The sequence below is a fragment of the Tasmannia lanceolata genome, unplaced genomic scaffold (assembly GCF_043159265.1).
Source record: "Tasmannia lanceolata isolate RefF3 unplaced genomic scaffold, GAP_Taslan_0.1 ptg000054l, whole genome shotgun sequence".
NCBI classification, from domain to species: domain Eukaryota; kingdom Viridiplantae; phylum Streptophyta; class Magnoliopsida; order Canellales; family Winteraceae; genus Tasmannia; species Tasmannia lanceolata.
In genome coordinates, this window is record NW_027518731.1 from 3,237,951 (window position 1) to 3,258,408 (window position 20,458).

Sequence of the window (20,458 nt, forward strand, 5' to 3'; positions counted from 1 at the left end):
GTCCATTGTTAACTGTGATACAATTGTTAACAAGGGAAGTGATATTTACGCCCCTTCTGATCACCAGGGACACCCAGTGTCAGTGTATCAACGACAAAAAAGGGAACTAATGGACTTGATGTCAGAAAAATCCATCGGCTATGATTGCAACATACACTGGCAAAAGGGGCGTAAATATCATTTCCCGTTAACAATTGTATTTCTATGTAGGGATTTTACAACTGTTAACTGTGATACAACCATACAAAATATTTTAATTTAATCATATTTGCAAATGGGATATTAGGGTAGATTTGAAAGCCATTTACTGTATCATTTCTAAAACTATTATAACATTTATTCATAAATAATGATATTTAACGTCAAAACCATGTGTCCATTCTATGAAAAGTACAACAAAATGGGATCATATTTTTTTTTATGAAAAAATGATGGATAAAAAGAAGAAAATATCCTAACTTTTATGTGTACCTTATTGTTCCTGTTGGGAATTTAACTGGATATAACTCACACCTAAAAGCTAGCTGTTAGAGGCCTAAAAGCCCATTCCCTTATAACCCAACCACATCCATTTCACTTTATCCGATGTGGGATGTGGGGATATTTGCTTTGGCGTGGAATCCAGACATTTCCTTTACTAATTTGTTCATCTTTGTAGAAATACAAGTGGGGCCTACTCTTTAAATGATCATAAGGCCTTGCTTTGGATGGGCCATGAATCGAAATCCAATTCCATTGGAGGTTAGAAAAGTATGTGTATGCACCTTAGGTCCTGTTTGTAGGGGTGCAGCTTGGCTCGGTCCCAACCCAAACACGACAGGTTGAACCTGATTTCGGCTCTAGTTGGGTTAGCCTTCCCTCGGGTTGGGAAAAGCCAACCGAATTTATTTTCGGGTTGGGTTAGGATTGAGGTCATGGGGCTCAGATGAAGCTGTTTCTGGTTAGGTGCTAAGCAAGTACGACCGCTGAGACCCACTCCAAAAACATAAATGTCATTATAAGAAAAAGGAAAAGTGCGTAATGTCAATTGCCCGTGGGTCCTACATGTGAACTCTATATGTGGGGCCCATTAATAGGGCATGTGAGTCCCTTATTAGGGATTATCATTCTTTTCTCATTTATTATTAGGAAAATGCTAAGAAGACGGGGTGTTACTCTCTTTCCTAAAAAGAGACTTTTTGGGCCCTACTTGTGCAACATGTTCATGATCAGATCCGTTGATCCAAACTCAGATCACAGTTGCCACCAAAAGGTGTTTAGAACTTGAGATTTTCTTGTTTAGAATTCTGAAAAAAATGTTTAAAGATGAAGGGAAAGAATCAATCATGAGATTGAGAAGTGATGATCCTATCCCTTCATCTTTAAACATTGTTTAGAACTCTGAAAAGAAAATAAGAAGCGTTGAATTTTGTAGTATTTTATCTCAGGCATAAGATGTCTGTTCTGGATTGGGGGAAAACCATTTGTGTATAATCCTGATGATTTACAAGATCAACGGTCGTGATTTTACAGATATCTCTTATGTGGGTCCAAAAAATGTCTGTTACCATTGATCATGAGACTGACTTTCTGCCTAATCCTTCTCATTCATTCAATGTTACTATGTTAGTTCACCCTCCAACCAACACCCCATTTACAAGAAAAAGAAGGGGCGGGGCGAATATATCATTTCCCCCTGTATAATTCCCGATCACCGAATTTTAATTCACCGTTCCCATGTGGCTCTTTTCGTTGTAAGTGAAGTGAGCCAAAGAAGAGGAGAAAAGGTTCGTTTTTATAGGTAGTTTTTCTCTCACATTCATTCTCTCTCTTCCTCTTAATCTCCGTTTCTTTTCTCTCTCCGACACCTATATCTAACTACAATGCCGCGTTACCGTCGACGAAACCAAAGCTCTCCCCTTCTCTTCACCTATAAATTCCAGCCCTAAAATCTCATTTTTCATCTCTCTCTCTATCTCTCATGGCTCCGATCCAATTCAAGCAATCTCCGGCTCAAACCCTAGCGAGTTCGCAGGACGCTCGGATTCTGGTCCGAGAGAGTCTGCGCATAAGCGCAAATCTCGCCTCTTCTCCTCCTTCCTCTTCTCCGGCATCGGCCCAAACCCTAGCGGAGGTGAAATTCGGCCTAGTGGAGGAGGGTTTTGTGGATTCAAGCTTGAGAGTATTGTGCTGTGAGGAGATCGATGGGAGGCGATGGAAATACGTGGTGGCTCAGAAAGACGGGGAAAGATTCAGGAAGGGTTCGATCCGTGCAATTGGATTGCATACTCCTGAGGCTCCCGTAAACGTCAGTTTAATTTCACTGCATTTTCTTTACTTTGGTGAAATTTTGGCTTCTTTCCACTTTGTTTTATGCTTTCTGATCGTGAAATTATAGGTTTATTTTATATTATTTATGTGTTTTGAAGGTGGAATCATAATCCTTTTTTTTTTTTTTAAACCTTAAAAAAATCATCTTTAGGTCAAATAGTGCTTTTAATTGCTGTTCGGTCTAAAACCATCTGGCGCGGTCGGTCAGTGCCTCACTGATTGTGAGGGGTGAATGCGCGGGCGTGCCAGCCGCTCAGACGCAAAATGAAGCTCAATTCAAGGGGTCAAAGACTAAAACGTTTCTGTCCCCTCGGATTGGATTTCAGGCGATTGAGAAGAAGAAGAAGAGGGGAACATCACTTCTTCCTTGGGCTCCTCTACCTTTACACATATAGAAAAGGACTTTTTACAGTCCGGGCACGACGGACGCCAAATGTGGGGAAACTCCCATGCACGTAGAACGCAAACGGCGCCGTCGATGCATGCAGAATGCGAACGAGTCATGATCGACAGAATGCAAACTGACTCTCCTAAATTAGAAAGGATGGAATGGAGAATAAAGGGGGTGGACATTTTTGTAAATATAACTCGCTAACACTTTTCTCACTGAGATCCTTTTAGTCCAACAAGCTGAAACTTAATTTTGACAGCTCCTGCATTGGTAACCGGGTCAGCAATATGGACCTTCTCGGGCACGATCGGAATAACATACTCGAATAAAGTTGATGTTAGATCATTATTACAAGGGACAAGAATCGTATAGAGCTCGGATCTCAGTAGAGTGATAGTTTAGGGGGTTCTCTCAACGTTATTCGGTGGGCTTGTGGGAGCCAATCGCCTCCATGAAGATTCACACACATGTTTGATGAGATCTTTGACAGAGTGGAGGGTGCCTCGGTGATTCTCTAACATGTTTGAAGATTGGCTAACTCTGATACTGATCGCCTAGCTTGATTGGGAGTAGAAAGAGATAGTCTAACTATTTTTTATTTCTTACCCCTTGATAGTTGCTCTGTATTTTCTTTTGCTCCTTTTGCCTAGTTTCTCTTATCTTTGCTCTTTCTTCCGCTATGTATATCTCGGTCACAGCTTTCTCTTAATATATATTTATTTTCCATTAACAAAAAAACACTTTTCTAGTTACAGCTTGCTTGCATGAAATGCTAAGTGCTGTCTAGAAATTCAAAAAAAAACCCTATTAAGTAATTAGTCCTTCCCAATACCCAATACCCAATACCCAACAAAGTGTGTAAAACGAAACCGACTACCCTCTCTGCCATTTTTTAAACTTATTACTTCGTCTTCTTGAATCTTGTATAATTTATGGGCTGCATCAACGTTCTTGCAGGATTTCGTGGGATTTGTACGATCCTATGTAGTACCTGAAGGGTTCCCAGACAGTGTTACCCCTTCCTATGTACCTTACATGACATGGAGAGCATTAAAGGTATTTGCCTACTTGCATAGGAGCTGCAGTTTGAGTTTCAGTACCAAATTGGTTATAATTATTTTTCATTGATTTTATACTCTGCAATTCTATTTTAATTACTGGAATCTTCTCTCTAGCACTTCTTTGGTGGAGCAATGGGTGTTTTCACGACACAGACACTGTTGAATTCAGTCGGGATGTCTAGGGATAGAGCCACTTCGGGTGCTGTTGCTATAAACTGGATTCTCAAGGTAATAAGTCAAATCGTTTGTCTCCATTAAATAACATTATCTATGTTATATCAATCCTTTCATTTTTGGATGCAAGCCGTTGAGAATACAGGAGATTATCTGGATTCTCAAGGTAATCTCATTTATGGCATGGGCATGCATTAAATGAGATTTCACATTCCTCTTTGGAATGAGTTCTATGTGTTAAGCATATGGACATGTCACACTAAGTTCTCATACAATGTGCTAAATGTATATTATGAACAACACATGACATGGTTGTACTGTTGATCATTATTGTTATTTATGTAGTATATTGTTTTGAGAGCTGATATTTCTATGCATTTGTTTTGGTATCTTGTATCCCCAGTCACCTATATATACTCCATTGCTATGTTGCATGGATTCTTTGCCCCCCCTGTGCCGAATCCGTGCCGACACATCTCCGCATCCGAATCGGACATGGATTCTCGTGGGACACACCCTGATTCATGTCGTAGCCTTGTCCTGCACGATTCCTGTTTTTTTTTTCGGGCGAATCCGATTCATCGTTGTCTATTTTGAAATGCGAATCCTATATATTTTCCCTTTAAACATATTTTATTCTTAACTTTTTTTTATATGAAAGCACAACCCATACTCTTTTAATAAAAACCCTAGCGCCTCGACCCTCGAACATCGACCCCCTTCCTCCTTCAACTCTCTTAATACAATACTCGCCTCAACCCTCTACCCTCAAATTTTTCATGAATATATATGCATAGACACATATATCTATCTATCTATCTATATATATATATATATATATATATATAGAGAGAGAGAGAGAGAGAGAGAGAGAGGAAAAGGATTGTGAGCTTGAGCGTTGGAACATATTCGTGAGCTTGAGCTCAAAAACCATTGAGGCCCACATTGTTAGGATGATCCAAAGCATTCACTAGAAAGGGCCTTACATAGATAGGGTGTGTACAAAAAATCAGCTCCATAGGATCATCCTAACCCATCCATTTGTGGAGGTCAAAATGGACAGACCACAAATCTGCCCATTTTTGCCCTCCACTTTTGGAGGGGTTAGGATGATTCAATGGAGCTGATTTTTGGTACACACCCTATCTATGATAGGCCCTTGCAAATGAATGGTTTGGATCCTCACAGAAATTGTGGGACCCATGTGATTGGTGCACTCAAGCGCACCATTCCTTATTAGAGCTTGAGCGCACGAACATATTCCTCATATATATATATATATATATATATATATATATATATTAAATTTTGAAAATTTTATTTTATTTTAAAATTATCGAATCCGAATCCTACTTTTGGGGGTTTGCTGAATCTGACACCTCGAATCTGTGTCGGATCCCGACATGCGAATCCGAATCCATGCAACATTGCTCCATTGACTTAGTCAAAACTCAAAGCAGAAAACAGCAAGGAAAAGCACACCCAAACCAACAGAACAACAACATGCTACAGAGGCATATGATCTCCCACAGATAAAACCGCTCTTGAGATTCCCTCCTTTGCCAATGAATCCACCACATTATTAGCTTCCCCTAGAATGTTCTTGAACCTGATCTCCTAAGATGCTGAAATATCAACAATCTCCTCATGGGATCGGCAAGTCTCGTAGGGTACCTAGTACATTGCGATATCAATAACCAATGAAAAATTCTAAAACAAAGTTGAGGTAGAACCCAGAACCAGGAGGTGGAAAGTTTAGTTCATTATTGTGTTAACTTATAAACATGATTGGACATTCAAATATATCATGTAAACATTGAATATTGTATTTATGCTCGGTAAATAGTTCAATACAAATGACACCAGAATTATAAACAGTTAATAGGGAAAATATCCCCTTTTGATAGTTTGTCCAAATTCAAACTTTAAAGAAAAAGACCAATTTACCCCTCCCCTTTCTTGGTGATTCGTTTTAAAGCCTTGGTGGCAGTGGATGTATCACATGGGCCACACTTGAAAAGGTATTGGCCCGGCTGCACTTGCATCCCGTCGTAGTCTAATTCTAGAAACCCTATCATAAAGTTAGAAACCCTAATCCTATCCTTTTTGTGAACAAATTCCTAACCCCAATTCCTATGTTCAGTTTTTTGTACCCCAATATTCTCTTTTTTCTTCTTTGAAGCCCAAATTTTCTACAGCTACTATTCTTCTTTCTTCTTGAAAACTAGGGTTTTTATCTTTCTTTGGTGTATAGACATTCCATGCGTTGCTACATGATTGTTGTGCTCTAGTGTGTTTCAGCTAGTAAACCTCTTAGTTCTAGTTACGAGGGGATGACATTGTTGTGGAGCTGTTTTTGATGAAGATTATACTATGATTCTTGTGTTGTGGGCTGCTTTTTATGTGGATTTCTCTGTGTATGGACTGATATGTCTGCAAGTGAAGGAATAATCTCTTGAAACAGACTACTATTCCTTCGAATGATTTTTATGTGAATAAATATGAATTGCTGCTCCTTCATGAGAAGATAACGTCCATTCGTATGCACTAAAGTATCTCCTTGAAGACTGCTGTGTTTTCTCAAGGGTTGTAGATGTAGTGTTGTGTGTGGACTGCTGCACCATCTCGTTAGCTGCTTCATCTTGTATGAATTGGATTGATTTTCTTGGACTGCTATGTTTTTCATGAACTCTATCGTGTGGTGTTGTGCTTTTTGGAGCTGATGTACTCTTTCTTGTTGGGGAGTGTGGATGGTTAGCACCTCTATATGTGATTCTGTGCTTTGGTTGGACTGCTAAATACTCTTGTGGATTGCTAAGTCCTTGGAGCAGCTCTTTTTTAGAGTGAAGGTTGTTGTACTCCTTTGTGTCTTGTGCGTGGTTGTATAGATTCCTGAGCATCATATCCCTATTGTGCTTTCTGTAGACTGCTCCATCGTGATGTGCACCGTGCTGCCTCTCTTGAGGTTGATGTTATCTTACTGCCATGCTTTGCGGCTTTGTGTGGGGTAGCTAGTATCTGCCTCATCGAGTTTGTATGCCTGATCTATTTATGAAGCTTCGATTGATTGTGCCATCCTGTTTGGACTATGGAGCCGAGTTATGTGGGCTATTTTGGACTGTTGTGAAGCCTTCTTTGTGTGTACACTGTGGTAAAGTCTTGACGTGTGGCTACTAAGCCATTTCTATAGGCTATTATGCCATGTGAAGAGTATTATGTTTTCACGTGACTGTTGTGCCATTTGTGTGGGCTGTAATGCAACCTTCATGCTGACTACTGCGTGGTAATATTGTGGATTGATGTGCAGTCTTGAGTAGACTGTTGTGAAGTGTGATACACTATTGCTGTGCAGTTGCTTCATGTGCACTCTTTGTGAAGCCTTGGAGTGGACTGCTAACTTGTGGGGATTTCTGCATATTCATGTTCATGGGTTTTCGTGGGGATATCTGCATATTCATGTTAACTGATATGCTATTGTCAGCTATTGTGCTTTCACATGGGTTTTGCTGCATTCTTGAGGATTGTGTTGTTCTATTACTTCACAGAGGGTTTTCAGTTGTTGGCGGAGGAACAGGCAATGAGTCAAGGGGTGACTAGAACCATGGTAGAAAATGTACAGGATTTCATGTGCGGCTCATTCGTGCATGCAAGTGGATGTGTTTCAATTTAGTGATGTGTGTGTGTCCTAGAAGCGTTGGGCGGGGGCGAGCGGGCGCGAGGCGCGGAAGCGGGAGGGGGGTCTAGAAGAGTCTAAGGATGGGAGGGCCATGGAAGAGTTGGTCCCACGTGAGCACTTTGAAGAGTTGGAGGAGTTTGATGCAAGGAAGTTGGTCGGGAGAGCCATGGGAGCAGTTTCCTTCCTAAGGAGCTCTGAATCGCAGTTCTAGTGTGGGAGCGGCACCTATGAGGAAGATTCCTGCTTCTAAGTGTGTGACTTGAAGAGTGGTAGATGTGTAGGATTTCATGTACCGGCTCATCCATGAGTGGGAGTGGGTGCATTTCAATTTAGTGGTGTGTATTCCAAGCTGGGGATGGATGTAATCCATGCTCCAGCTTGAGAGAATGGAATAGAGGGGGGTGGGGTGTTGAGGAACTTAAGTTAGATAGGACCCACTATACCTACGATGTGTATTATGTTAATTAGACTCAGTATTTCATGATAATTAGAGTCAATTTTATGTTAATTTGATAGGGCCCACCATTAGGATAACCCTAGTGACACTATTGTTAATTATGCATTAGTGAAAAATATAAAAATACCATTTTGTGGGGTTGGGAAGTAACCTACGTGGAATTTCTCCTCTTTTCTCTTCTGCCTATTTTATCTTCTATTTCTACCCTATTCCTTACTCTTCTTCCACACGAAATGTTCTTGAATATTTTATTGGATTTTCAACAGTCATCAATGTTAGAAGTTAAAATTTTGATCAGTGTTTATAATCTCTTACAATAATTAATGTATTGTCACCATTTAAAAAAAAAAATTAATACATTCTTACTGACAAAAGTAAAATGCAACTCTTGTTCAAATGTGATCCTTATCCATATTTGTCATTGCAGCTTTTATAAATGCTTTTGAATTGGTAGATGATGAAAAACAATTTATTCAATGGATGCTTCTCCAATGCATCATCCGAAATTGAATGCGTTGCTTTTCATTTCCTTCCTTTTTGTCGATGCTTTTTATTTATATATTATGTCGATGTTTTTATTTCTAAGTTGCTGGAGTTACTTGCTGGTTTCTTGGCAATTCTGAAGGCGCATTTTGTATAAGTTAACTTATGTTTCTCATGTAGGATGGAGCAGGACGTGTTGGCAAAATGCTTTTTGCACGGCAGGGAAAGAAGTTTGACTATGATCTGAAACAGGTAAATTATGTACATATTTGGCCTTTTCAGCTATCTTTTTTTTATATTATTCAACACATGTCAAGTACGAACTATACTCCTTGTTGGATGAAAATGCAAATGACTTATGATTCGAAAATTGAAATGTTTTACAGCTTCGCTTTGCGGGTGATCTTTTGATGGAGTTGGGTGCTGGGGTAGAGTTGGCAACTGCTGCTGTGCCACACCTTTTCTTACCATTGGCATGTGCTGCCAATGTGGTTAAGGTTGGAGGCGTTTTTCACCATGGTGTTTTTTTTTATTTATTGAAGAAACTATATGTAGCCTGATTTCTATCCTATCTTCATTGTAGAATGTTGCGGCAGTGACATCAACATCAACTCGTACTCCAATCTATAAAGCCTTTGCTAAAGGAGAAAATATTGGGGACGTCACTGCTAAAGGAGAATGTGTTGGCAACATTGCAGACTTGGTAGGTGGTATTCCCTTCAGGATAGTAACTATAGATAATGTGTTATGGTTAATGTAATTAGAAAAGGGGTAGCTTCACTGCATGCTAAACTGCTCAGCTTGTCTGTTACATGGTAATGGTTACATTCTAACCATCTTTAGCTTTATATTCTTGTCCTCTCCCATCCCCCAGCCCCCTTCCCTCTCTTCCAGTGTTCTCAGTATATTAAGTTAATTTTTGTCGTCAACATGCAAAGTGCCAGGATATGGGTTTGGGGAACTAAGGGACAAATCCTGAAGCTTATTGCTAGGTACTCTAGCTAACTAGAATCAGATTGTGAAGAGAGGAAACATTTGGGAAACATGTGAGAAGAGTAGTCATTCTACTCAACTCAACTCAACTAAGCCTTTCTCCCAAACTAGTTGGGGTCGGCTAATGAATCCTTTAGAAAATTTTCATGAAGAAGGTGAAAGATTCTACCCGGCTCAAATTGACTAAGTCTAATCCAAGGTTACCTGGAACGCGGTACGGGACCGGTACGGGGTACGACGGGGTACGATGAGGGTGGGCTAAGTTGGTTCTCTATTTTGGCTCGTGGGTCGATTTGGAGCGCAAATCTGGGCCGCTCTGGTACTCTATATATGTAATTTCATATATTTTTAAAAGAATACTACATTCATTTAATAAACAAAACCAAAAGCACGTGTATGCCATATATATATATATATATATATATATATATATATATATATATATATATATATATATATATATATATATATATATATATATGTATGAGGAAAGTGTTGGTGAGCTTAAGCTCGCCAAACTTATGGCTCGCCAAACTTATGGTGAGCTTAAGCGCCCAATCACATTGGGTAAGCTCACCATAAGTTTGGTGAGCTTAAGCTCACCAACACTTTCATATATATATATATATATATATATATATATATATATATATATATATATATAGAGAGAGAGAGAGAGAGAGAGAGAGAGAGAGAGAGAGAGAGAGAGGAAAGTGTTGGTGAGCTTAAGCTCACCAAACTTATGGTGAGCTTAAGCGCCCAATCACATTGGGGCCTACTTTGTTAGGATGATCTAAAGCATTCATTTGAAAGGCCCTTACATAGATGGGGTGTGTACCAAAAATCAGCTCCATAGGATCATCCTAACCCATCCATTTGTGGAGGTCAAAATGGACAGACATTATTTGTCCACAAATCTGCCCATTTTTGTCCTCCACAAATGGAGGGGTTAGGATGATCCTATGGAGCCGATTTTTGGTACACACCCTATCTATGTAAGGGCCTTGCAAATGAATGGTTTGGATCACCACAGAAAATGTGGGACCCATGTGATTGGGGCGCTTAAGCTCACCATAAGTTTGGTGAGCTTAAGCTCACCAACACTTTCCTCTCTCTCTCTATATATATATATATATATATATATATATATATATATATATTCAAAATGTAAATTCCAGTTCCAATCCAATCCATAATATATAACACCAAATTAAGTACCAACATATATTGCATTCTCAATCTTAAATGAAAACAAACAAAAAATAACTACATAGTTTTGAAATAAAAATATAAAAACATGAACAAACTAATAAACTATTGTGCAGCTCTCTTTACCTAGTCCACCGAAGTGTTCCCTTTCTCTATGCATTTCTCCATTTCACGTGGGTCGCTCGGGCCGCCAGTTTTGGCGATCCGGGTCGAAAACGACCCACGTTTCGGGTCGATGACCCCGGATCGTGGGTCGGAGGGTGATCCTGGTAACATTGGTCTAATCCTGACACTAGTTGGGTTCGTCTGCATTGATCATTTTATTCAGTTCTCTCCTATCCAAGGTCATGTTCTCTGTTATGTTCCTAGCCATCAAGTCTTTCCTCACTGTTTCTAACCAAGTTGTTATCGGTCTGCCCCTTCCTCTTTTTACTCCATAAACTTGGCACGAGTCACTTCTTCTCATTGGAGCATCCAAAGGCCTACGTTGGATATGCCCAAACCATCTTTAGCGGTGCTCTCTCATCTTCTCCTCAATTGGTGCCACCCCCGCCTTTTTACGAATGTCTTCATTTTTAATTCTATCTAATCTTGTGTGGCCGCACATCTGTCTAAGCTTTCACATCTCCGCTACACTCATCTCATGTACATGTTTCTTCTTGGTGGCACAGCATTATGAGCCGTACAGCATGGCTGAACTCACAGCTGTCTTATAGAACTTTCCCTTCAACTTGGTAGGTATTTTACGGTCGCATAGAACTCCTGAGCATGCTTCCACTTCAACCAACTTGTTCTTATTCTGTGGTTAACATCCTCTTCAATCTTTCCTTCCTTATGTAGGATTGAACCAAGAAAGTGAAAGATATCCCTCTTAGGTACCTCCTGTCCAATCATATTTACTACATCCTCGCCTCGCTTCCTTACATTACTAAATTTGCATTCCATATACTCTGTCTTAGTCCTACTCAGTCTAAAACTTTGGATTTCGAAGTAGTTCACCATAACTCTAACTTAGCATTAACTCCTGCTTTGGTTTCGTCAATTAATATTATGTCATCTGCAAATAAAATACACTACGGCACCTCATCATGGATATCCTTTCATCCATAACTAGCATAAAAAGATAAGGGCTTAGAGCTGATCCTTGATGCAATCCTGTTGTAATTGGAAACTCACTGGACGTGCCATCCGTAGTTCTGACACTAGTTACTGCTCCATCGTACATATCCTTAATCACATCCACATATTTAGTAGGAACTTTTTTCCTTTCAAGGACCCACCACATAACACTCCTAGGAACCCTATCATACGCTTCTCCAAATCAATGGAAACCATATGAAGGTCCTTTTTATTTTCTTCATTAACCGCCTAATCAAGAAGATATCTTCCATAGTCGATCATCCGGGCATGAAGCCAAACTGATTCTCTGACACCTTAGTCTCTTCAGTACCTGGATAATACGTTTTCCATTCTCCCTCATTATGCAAGCAATAGAAACATGCCTAGGTTTTCTAATAATGAAGATGAGCCTACAACAAACAATTTTCTCGAAAGCCTGCTTAACCACCAAATAAATGGATACAATATAACCTTAGAACTAGAAGCAGGGTCCACCCACCTACGAGCACCTTAGACTGTTCTATAGAAACCGTGGAAAACTGACTATTCCTCTGCTCTGCTCCCTCTCCCACCCCTGTTCACACATGACACGATTGTGTGAACAAAGAGTTTAGCTGAGTTTCTAATCTTCAAGTCTTCAATTCGTTTCAATCACCCATTTTGAACGTACAGCTAGTGATTAAGAGCCAATCATTTTGAGAAAAAAATACCATAATACAAATGCTGCGCACCTCTTCCTTACTTCATTACACGATTTCTTAAATCACATAACAAATATAAGTTAAATTGCCTGAATAGTTAGCTCTAACAAAAGATCATCTCAAAAGAACTGACAGAATTTCTATAACTACATGACGAAGTAATCTCCGTGGATAATTGGTACAACCATCAAATTCATCCTAGAATAGCTAACATGGAATTCTTGTCCCATAATGAGGACCATAAAAGCAATGTATTATCCAATTTGTATGCAAGCTTAAGCCCTCAGCTGTAAGACTTCACCTACTAACTTCGTGAAGGCCAACCAGTTTGCTGAAAATAAGCTTCAGATGCATGATGTTGAGTCTTGAGTGATGTTTTTGTTAGAGTTGCTGAATATTCTGAAAATAAGTTTTTCATTGCTTATGATGGGGCCCATCCTAAATACACATAACAGAAATATGCACCTATCTTTTAACAGTTGTATAGCTTAAAATATCTGTATCCCATCGTCCTGCAAAAATTCTGTTCTTCAGGAAAGGAAACGAGTTTGCAAAGTATTTAGTGTATATGAACGTTCTCAATTATCCCATATATTCTAGTGTTCTGATCTATGCATGTACTTTCTCACCTACACATAACACAATATCTAAGTTTTGAACTATCCGAGTGACTTGGATGTTTTAGTTCTTTTAATTAGGCCAATAACTTGATTTCTGATCTATGCCAAATTTTACTGACTGCACGCAAAGTTTATGTTAGCTTTACTAGCTATTGAATACTATCTATTACTCAGTTGTAGCTACTGTAGTGATTCCATCTTGAAATTTCTGTCATGCAAAGTTGGGGACTGGACTGAGTATCATGATCTCGAAAAGAAATCCTTCCTTGGTGACTACTTTTGCACTCCTGTCGTGCGGATATGTTTTCAGCTCATACCAGGAGGTTTGGCTATCTACTTATTTGGGTTCTTTTTTATTCTTTATCTCTTAGATTTTATTGAAAGACTATTGATGAAAATGTTTAGATTAAAACCTGCTTATAATTGTCACTCCATGCTTTTTTCCAGGTTAAGTCGGTTGTTTTGCATACTTTGAACCGGGCAAGATTCACTGTGGCAGTGGAATCGTTCCTTAAGACAGGTAGGTTCGGTCTTTTAAGTTCCATGTACTTGTATAATTGACATCAGAAGCCTAAATAACAGGGACATCCCTATCTTAAAAGAACTGCAATTCTGAACACATGTTGAAATGGCTATTAGGAGAAAACCTTAATTTTATCAGATTTCTCACGTCTGGTATTTATTCATGTACTGTTTATGTAATATTGATTTATTCCTATTTTACCTAAATACACTTCTTGAGACATTTCTGTCTATTGAGCTGAGATTTATGCCCCTTTTGTTTTGGTGCCAGTCACCCCTCCCTTTATTTAGACTTCTAATGCAGCCCCTAAATAAGCGACAAACAGTCCACTCCTACAGCAGCTACATCAAAGAATTGGTACCGGAAAAAATGGAGTAAACAGGGCCAAAATATACCCTATGGTGATGTCTTGGTGATGTTGCAGTGGGGTTGGCAGGCCTCAAGTTGGAGAAATTTTTTGAAACAGTTGCTTTTTTTCATTGATAAGAATTTAGGTGAATACAAATTGCACCTATGACATGTTTTAGATGGGTTCGGGAAACTTTCATTTTGGAATTGTTTATGGGCGGTGTTAAGAATGATTTGTATTTTGGTTTACTGAGGTCGTAACTAAACTACTAGGCTGGCTAATTGGCTTCTGAAGATAATTCAGAAGTAGAAATGGGTTAAAATATTTGAGTTTCATTTAGGAAAGTGATTAAGGATGGAAGGCCTCACAAATAAGCTCTAAAAGGCATTCATTTTTTTAATGATGTATTTTCAGGATTGAAGTTTGGTATTTTCTTCTTCTTTTTTCAGGTTTGAAGTTTGATATTTTCTGCTATGTTTTTTTGAATGGCCTTATTATTTTCTGCCATGTTCAACTTTGAAAACAGCATATCATTCCTTTATTATGTTATTGATTATCTTGTGGGGACTGCAGTCATGTGGATTTGATTTAGTTTTGGATTTTCTGCCTCTGATAACTCTCTTTCCTATCTAATCTGTTTTTGTAGGACGTGTTCCCTCATTGAAAGATGGGAATTCAAAGGAAAATATCTTCACGTTTCCATGGTCACAAGATAGGCCTATCATTCTAGGTATGTATGTAAGAAAGAGGTTCTTGTTATTTTCTAGGCCTGCAGTTATGAAGCTTGTATTAACTGTTTTGCAGGACCGAGGTTTAGGGATGCATTCCAGGAGCCAGCTTCATTCCTTGCCATAGAACCCTTGTTTAAGGTATAACTCTCATGTACTATCGTTTAAAAGTTAAACAAAGTTGTAGTTTATGGAATCTGTTTTTATTTTCATATAAGATTATTTTTATTTAATCTTATATGCAAATGGGACATTAAGGCCTCTTTAGAGACCATTAACATTACCGTTTATATGATTATTTTTATTACAGGAAGAACGATACATAGTCACATATAATCCTTCAAAGGGTAATGTGTATGCATTGTTCAAGGATCAAGCTAAGTCCGATGACATTCTAAAAGCAGCTTTCCATGTGAGTTTTAGCTTCCAAATATCACTTGGATCCAAGAAAACTCCTGTTCATCTTACGTGAGCTACAATTATTTGCTATTACAGGCTCACGTACTCTTGCATTTCATCCGTTCAAACGAGTCTTCAAGGAAACGTGACACCTCTGAGTGGTCGTCGGGTAATGATGGATCCTTATCAACTTGTCTCATGCCTGCAAATGTTGAGGATCAAATTGTCAAGTCTTGCAAGATTGTTTCAAATTCGTATGGGCTCTTCAAGAGGAACGCTGCAGAACAGGTGATCTGTCACATCATTTTTTATTTTTCTGGCTATTTAATTTGAATGCACGAAGGTTTGTCACTGTCAGATACCAAGATGCCTGATGAGCTAATTCATCCATACATATATTTAAATATAGAAAATGTAATTTTCAAATTGTAAAAATACTGAAAGAAAAAGAGAATTAAATTGAAGTACCTCAAAATTAGGAAAGTTTACCTTTTACATTCGATGTTAGATATAATACAAATTGCTGGATATATATATATATATATATATATATATATATATATATATATATATATATATATATATATATATTTCTGAACACATACCATGATAAATAGAAATGCATTAAAAGAAATATTTCCTTCCGAAAAAATGGATTGAAACTAAATTTGGATCAGCAACTCAAATGTGCATATAGCCATGTGTTCAGTGATCCAGGCTGTCCATCCGTCTAGTGGGACCCACAATATATGGGGCACATCTTAAGATATGAACCAGTAGGATGACCCTAACCTTCCGACCAGTGTCCTGCACACGGATGCTTATTTGTGTTTTGCATCCAATGAGCTGATACTATGTTGCTCAGATGGTTAGGATCTTCTGATTACAGTATTTTCCGAGGGCGCACTGGATGATTACCATACATGTGGCCACATGCATGATTAAGATGCTGAGGTGGGTGGGTTTTTCACCTGTGCAAGTATTGCCATGAGGCAATAGAAGAAGAAAAATGAAGGCTCTTCCCTTGGATCTATGCTGACACATTTCTGAAACAAAAACAACAGAACTTAAAAAGGGGCTGATATTTGCACCCTCTTGCTTTGAAACACAAACCCTAAATCTTTCTCATCGGCTTTGACAGATTGGCAATTGTAACAGCCAATGAGAGAAGTTTAAATAAAGAAAGGACTGAATATCAAACAAATGGGTATTGATGGTAGTTTCTATCCTTACAAGATGGATTTATAGTGTAGCAGCTAGAGCTGTGTCCAGCTCCAGCCACATTGACACTCATGTCTATGTTAATACAGATTAATGATTTGACATTGTTAAAAATAAGAAGCCTATATAAGTTCCTTTATTTTACCCTGATGAGCTATTTGGAATCCGCACACCAGAACACAATTGACAATTTTCCTTTCAAAATGATGTTACCTTATTTATTGCAGGGATGGGTGATGTTAGAGTCACTACTCAACCCTGGGCGAGCTCGGCTCTGTTAACTGGGGCGTAGAAAAGCTTCAGAAAGGTTTCATTCTTATGCATGGTCGATTTGGAACTCTGACAGCACAGTTGGAAGTGAAATGACAGATATACAAGCTCTCCCTTAATGCTGAGACCACCGATATTGCTTCTCCAATTGCAATCGGACTGTTCTCTCTGCATTTGAGCACTATAAGCTTTGCCTCCTGTACTCTCTAACCCTAACCGTCTATGCTTTTGTTACTTTTTTAGGTTGTCTATGCTCCCATTGGTTTGGAAACTCTACTGTTTCCATTTGGTGTAAAAAAGTGTGTTACAATTTACACACGTGCTAGTTGTTTTGGTTGTGATGTTTAGGGTTAGTGAGTTTTCCACAATCTCATGTATGGACAGGCATATGTGGCTTGTGAGCCATTTTCCCTTCTGGTTTTTGAATTTGTATTAGAAAATTTTGGAGTATATTATTTGAAACCTATTTATCTTGATGGCAATATTCTGTGCTTGTTGACACAGGAAACATTAGCGCATTTGAAATCTTTTCAAAACTTAACATGATTGGAAGGTTTAGGGCTACTGTGCTAGTTGAAGGATCGGAGGTAAGTGAACTTTGACGCTGGTTAAAATCATGACTGATTACTCAGAGAACTTGACAAGTTGACTTAACTCAGGCTCTATCAAGACTCAGGTCGAGTTAGTTAAATGTTTTTTAATTAAAAAACCATTTATGTTCCATTTCATGCTCCTGTATCTGCCATCCATTTCAACAGTCTGCTATGAAGTACTGTACTAAGCCATGACTTGTTTCATAGTTTCTTTCTTCTGTTACCAGTATTGTGGATGCTGTTAATGCCTTTATTAAGAGACCGAGGAATGCTTTAATACGGCCTGACCTCCTTGTAATAAAACAAGGCGCCTGCACTATAACATATTTTGGTTGATCTGGACCATCCACCATCCATCTGATATGCCATATGTTGGAACTCTAATTGACCAAAAATCCATAACAATCAACTATTTTAACATCCAGTAATATGTAGTTTTGGTCATTGAAAGTGGACCTTTACCTATATGTAATTTCTGCCACAGACCTTTCCATCATCTTCTTCCATACTTTCTTTTCTTTCCGTATTGTTGCTGTTTACACAGTTTCTGCGGCCCACTATCAGTATGCCATCATGGCGAGCCAAGTTTTCGTTTCTACTGCTCACACTATCTGTAAATTCTGCCTTTCTACTGCTCAAATGATTTGGAACACGTCTTTTTAGTTACCGAGTGTAAATAAAAACATTGAAATGTGTAGATAGGCAGATGGTTCAGGAGTGATGTTATTACATAGGGGGTCTTACCTTGGGTTGATCTGGACCATCCATCTGATAGGACTTTAGATCTGAATTGGCGAATAGTCACATCACATCAATCGAATAATGCTAACATGCAAGTAAATCTTCCTTTTGTCATTGAAGGTGGATGGTCAAAAGCTGTTGAATGTTCACATCCAACAACCGAAAATACACAGTGCTAGTCCTATTCTTGAATGATCCCTCTGTAGGTTCTACCAACCAGGAATGGGATGACACTTTCAAGACTTTTATCTCTAATTAAGGTGTGGTGAATGATGGCAGAACTATTTCTCCCTCTGTGTGATGTGACATGTAAAAGGATTTGTTGTAATGTAATAGTGCCTCATCGTATTACAGTAAGATTGCGGGCATGTGATGAATCATCTTCCTTTATTAGGGAGCGGTGCGCTTTAGAATCTTGCAATTCTTAGATGCTTGGGATCATACACATTCAGTTGCTTTGCGTAGTAATAATAATAATAATAATAAATCATGCTGGAAGGAATCAACCTTTCTTTTTATTAGATTATGTTTTTATAGTAAGGGATGGAGTTTAGGCTCATTAATTTTCTTCCCTATGCCTCATTTTTTTCACATCTTACTCTAAATATAGCCTCAACAGAGCTTATATAACATAGACTTATATAAGTGGAACATTAAATTGGTCTCGGCAACCTAAGACTGACTATTAACTCCCTCCCTAGTCCCTACCCTACCCTAAGGTATTATCATGTATCAATATTTTTTTCACAAAAAGTAAGGGTACATTTGGAAATTCCCTTACTTTTTGCGCTGTAATTGGGACCGTTCATCTCGTAAAATGGTCTTCACAATCCTTAACAATCGGGACATTTGTTGTAATTGTGACCATTCATTTGGTGACAAGGGGCTAGGGTAATCTATTACGGTGGAGCCAATTTACGACCTGTTCATTTAAGTATGTCAACCGATTGTGAGTGCCGAACCTCTATTATTAAATGCAAAATTACGTTTAAATTTGAGTCCAATAATCGGTTTAGCACTATTCGGTTTCCCTAATCTAAAATGAATCGGACCAACTTCAACGAATCTTAACCCTTTCTTTAGGCTAAGTTTAGATTGCAGGAATTTTCTGGAAAAGTATGGAAAGGAAAAATATTTCTAAATTCGGATTTGCTAGGGACCATCGCAGAAGGCATTTTGCCGACGGGCTGTTCCATGAGAGAGCAGCCACCTCAGATAATAAGACAAAATCCCTTGAAAAGTGAGCCTGTGTGGCTGCTCTCTCATGCAATAGCCGGTTCGCGAAATGCCTTCTGCGAAGGTCCTTAAAAAATCCCTTCTAAATTTTTTACTTTTTCACAGACACAAAAAGATAACTTGAACTAACCCTAATCAATTTTTAATTACCTTCGATTCATAATAATATCCCTCTAAATTAACCATAATCATACCATTTACCCAGTCAGAAATGTTTTTCTTGCAATCCAAACAGGACTCGGGGAAAAAGATGAGTCCTCAAACTCTTAGACATTATTCCGTTATCCTCCACCTAATCTGGACTGTTCGATAGGTGGGTCCGGATTCAAATGACACATATCGTGGGGCCATGAACTTATCAGATAGCTTATTGCCGATCCTAGAATTTAATTCAGATTCATTTAATCTATTGGAAATACGGCAGTGCTAATTAACCAAATCCATCTTATTATAAACGAAATGGATTAAAAAATTAAAACCAAGATTAACAGCTCCACCACCAACATTTTAATATACTTAAAAGATTATGGAAACATCAATTAGTGCCTATTTTACCTATAATCCAATCCCTAATTTTTTAAATTGAGTATCCTAAGCTCTAATAGGAATTTTTGTCTTTTTGACTAAGTTTTTTGATCAATTTAATCTTCCACTTTCTGCACATGCACCCAAATGAGGTTTCTCTGTCAATAAACAGTGTTAAGAACAATAATAACACTATTAATTAAATAATTTAGTTATTTTTCTTTAGCAATTAAAATAATAATTATGTGTATAATATTGCTTAAAAAATGAGGAAATGATAATTGGAAGCGAAAATATTGACTATCATGAGATAAGTGGGCCCATCTCAAACATGAAGGATGGAAATGATGTCATTTTTCAAATTGAGACAAACAAAAGCGGGTGGAAATGGTAGGAAAGGGCGTGAAAATAGCATATCCCGGATTAAGTTTTTATAACGCATTCCACTCTTGTAATTAATCTGAGTTAACTTAGATGGTTACTGCGTCAACCTAATCATGTTTTCCAACTTTTGAAGGTGGTAATTATTTTGGCGGAAGAAAATAGAATATATCTAATGACATAATGACAGGCTATATCAACTACAGCACCAAGAGCCTATAAGCCTCCCCATTTGCTGACCTTTGAGTATGCTATGGCATAGCCGGAAGCGCGGAGAATAAGTGCTGACCTTTGGCAT

At 38.4% G+C, this 20,458-nt stretch overlaps 1 protein-coding gene across 1 annotated transcript; it reads left to right on the forward strand.

Moving 5' to 3' along the window:
* Positions 1-1,694: 1,694 nt before the first annotated feature.
* On the forward strand, positions 1,695-17,166 carry RUS6 (root UVB sensitive protein (Protein of unknown function, DUF647)). The gene is made up of 13 exons (XM_077375593.1): positions 1,695-2,287; positions 3,659-3,757; positions 3,877-3,990; positions 8,733-8,804; positions 8,939-9,049; positions 9,136-9,255; positions 13,416-13,517; positions 13,642-13,714; positions 14,713-14,796; positions 14,871-14,935; positions 15,105-15,206; positions 15,290-15,481; positions 16,642-17,166. Exons 1-13 carry the CDS (start codon positions 1,961-1,963, stop codon positions 16,693-16,695), a joined length of 1,515 nt encoding a protein of 504 aa, XP_077231708.1. The 5' UTR covers positions 1,695-1,960; the 3' UTR covers positions 16,696-17,166.
* Positions 17,167-20,458: the final 3,292 nt, after the last annotated feature.

What these genes read in the sequence shown, in the direction of transcription:
- RUS6 (XM_077375593.1), top strand. Translation starts at nt 1,961, where the DNA reads ATGGCTCCGATCCAATTCAAGCAATCTCCGGCTCAAACCCTAGCGAGT. An exon ending in CCATAGAACCCTTGTTTAAG is followed by an intron (nt 14,936 to 15,104) that starts GTATAACTCTCA and finishes TTTTTATTACAG; the next exon opens with GAAGAACGATACATAGTCAC. An exon ending in AGAGGAACGCTGCAGAACAG is followed by an intron (nt 15,482 to 16,641) that starts GTGATCTGTCAC and finishes TATTTATTGCAG; the next exon opens with GGATGGGTGATGTTAGAGTC.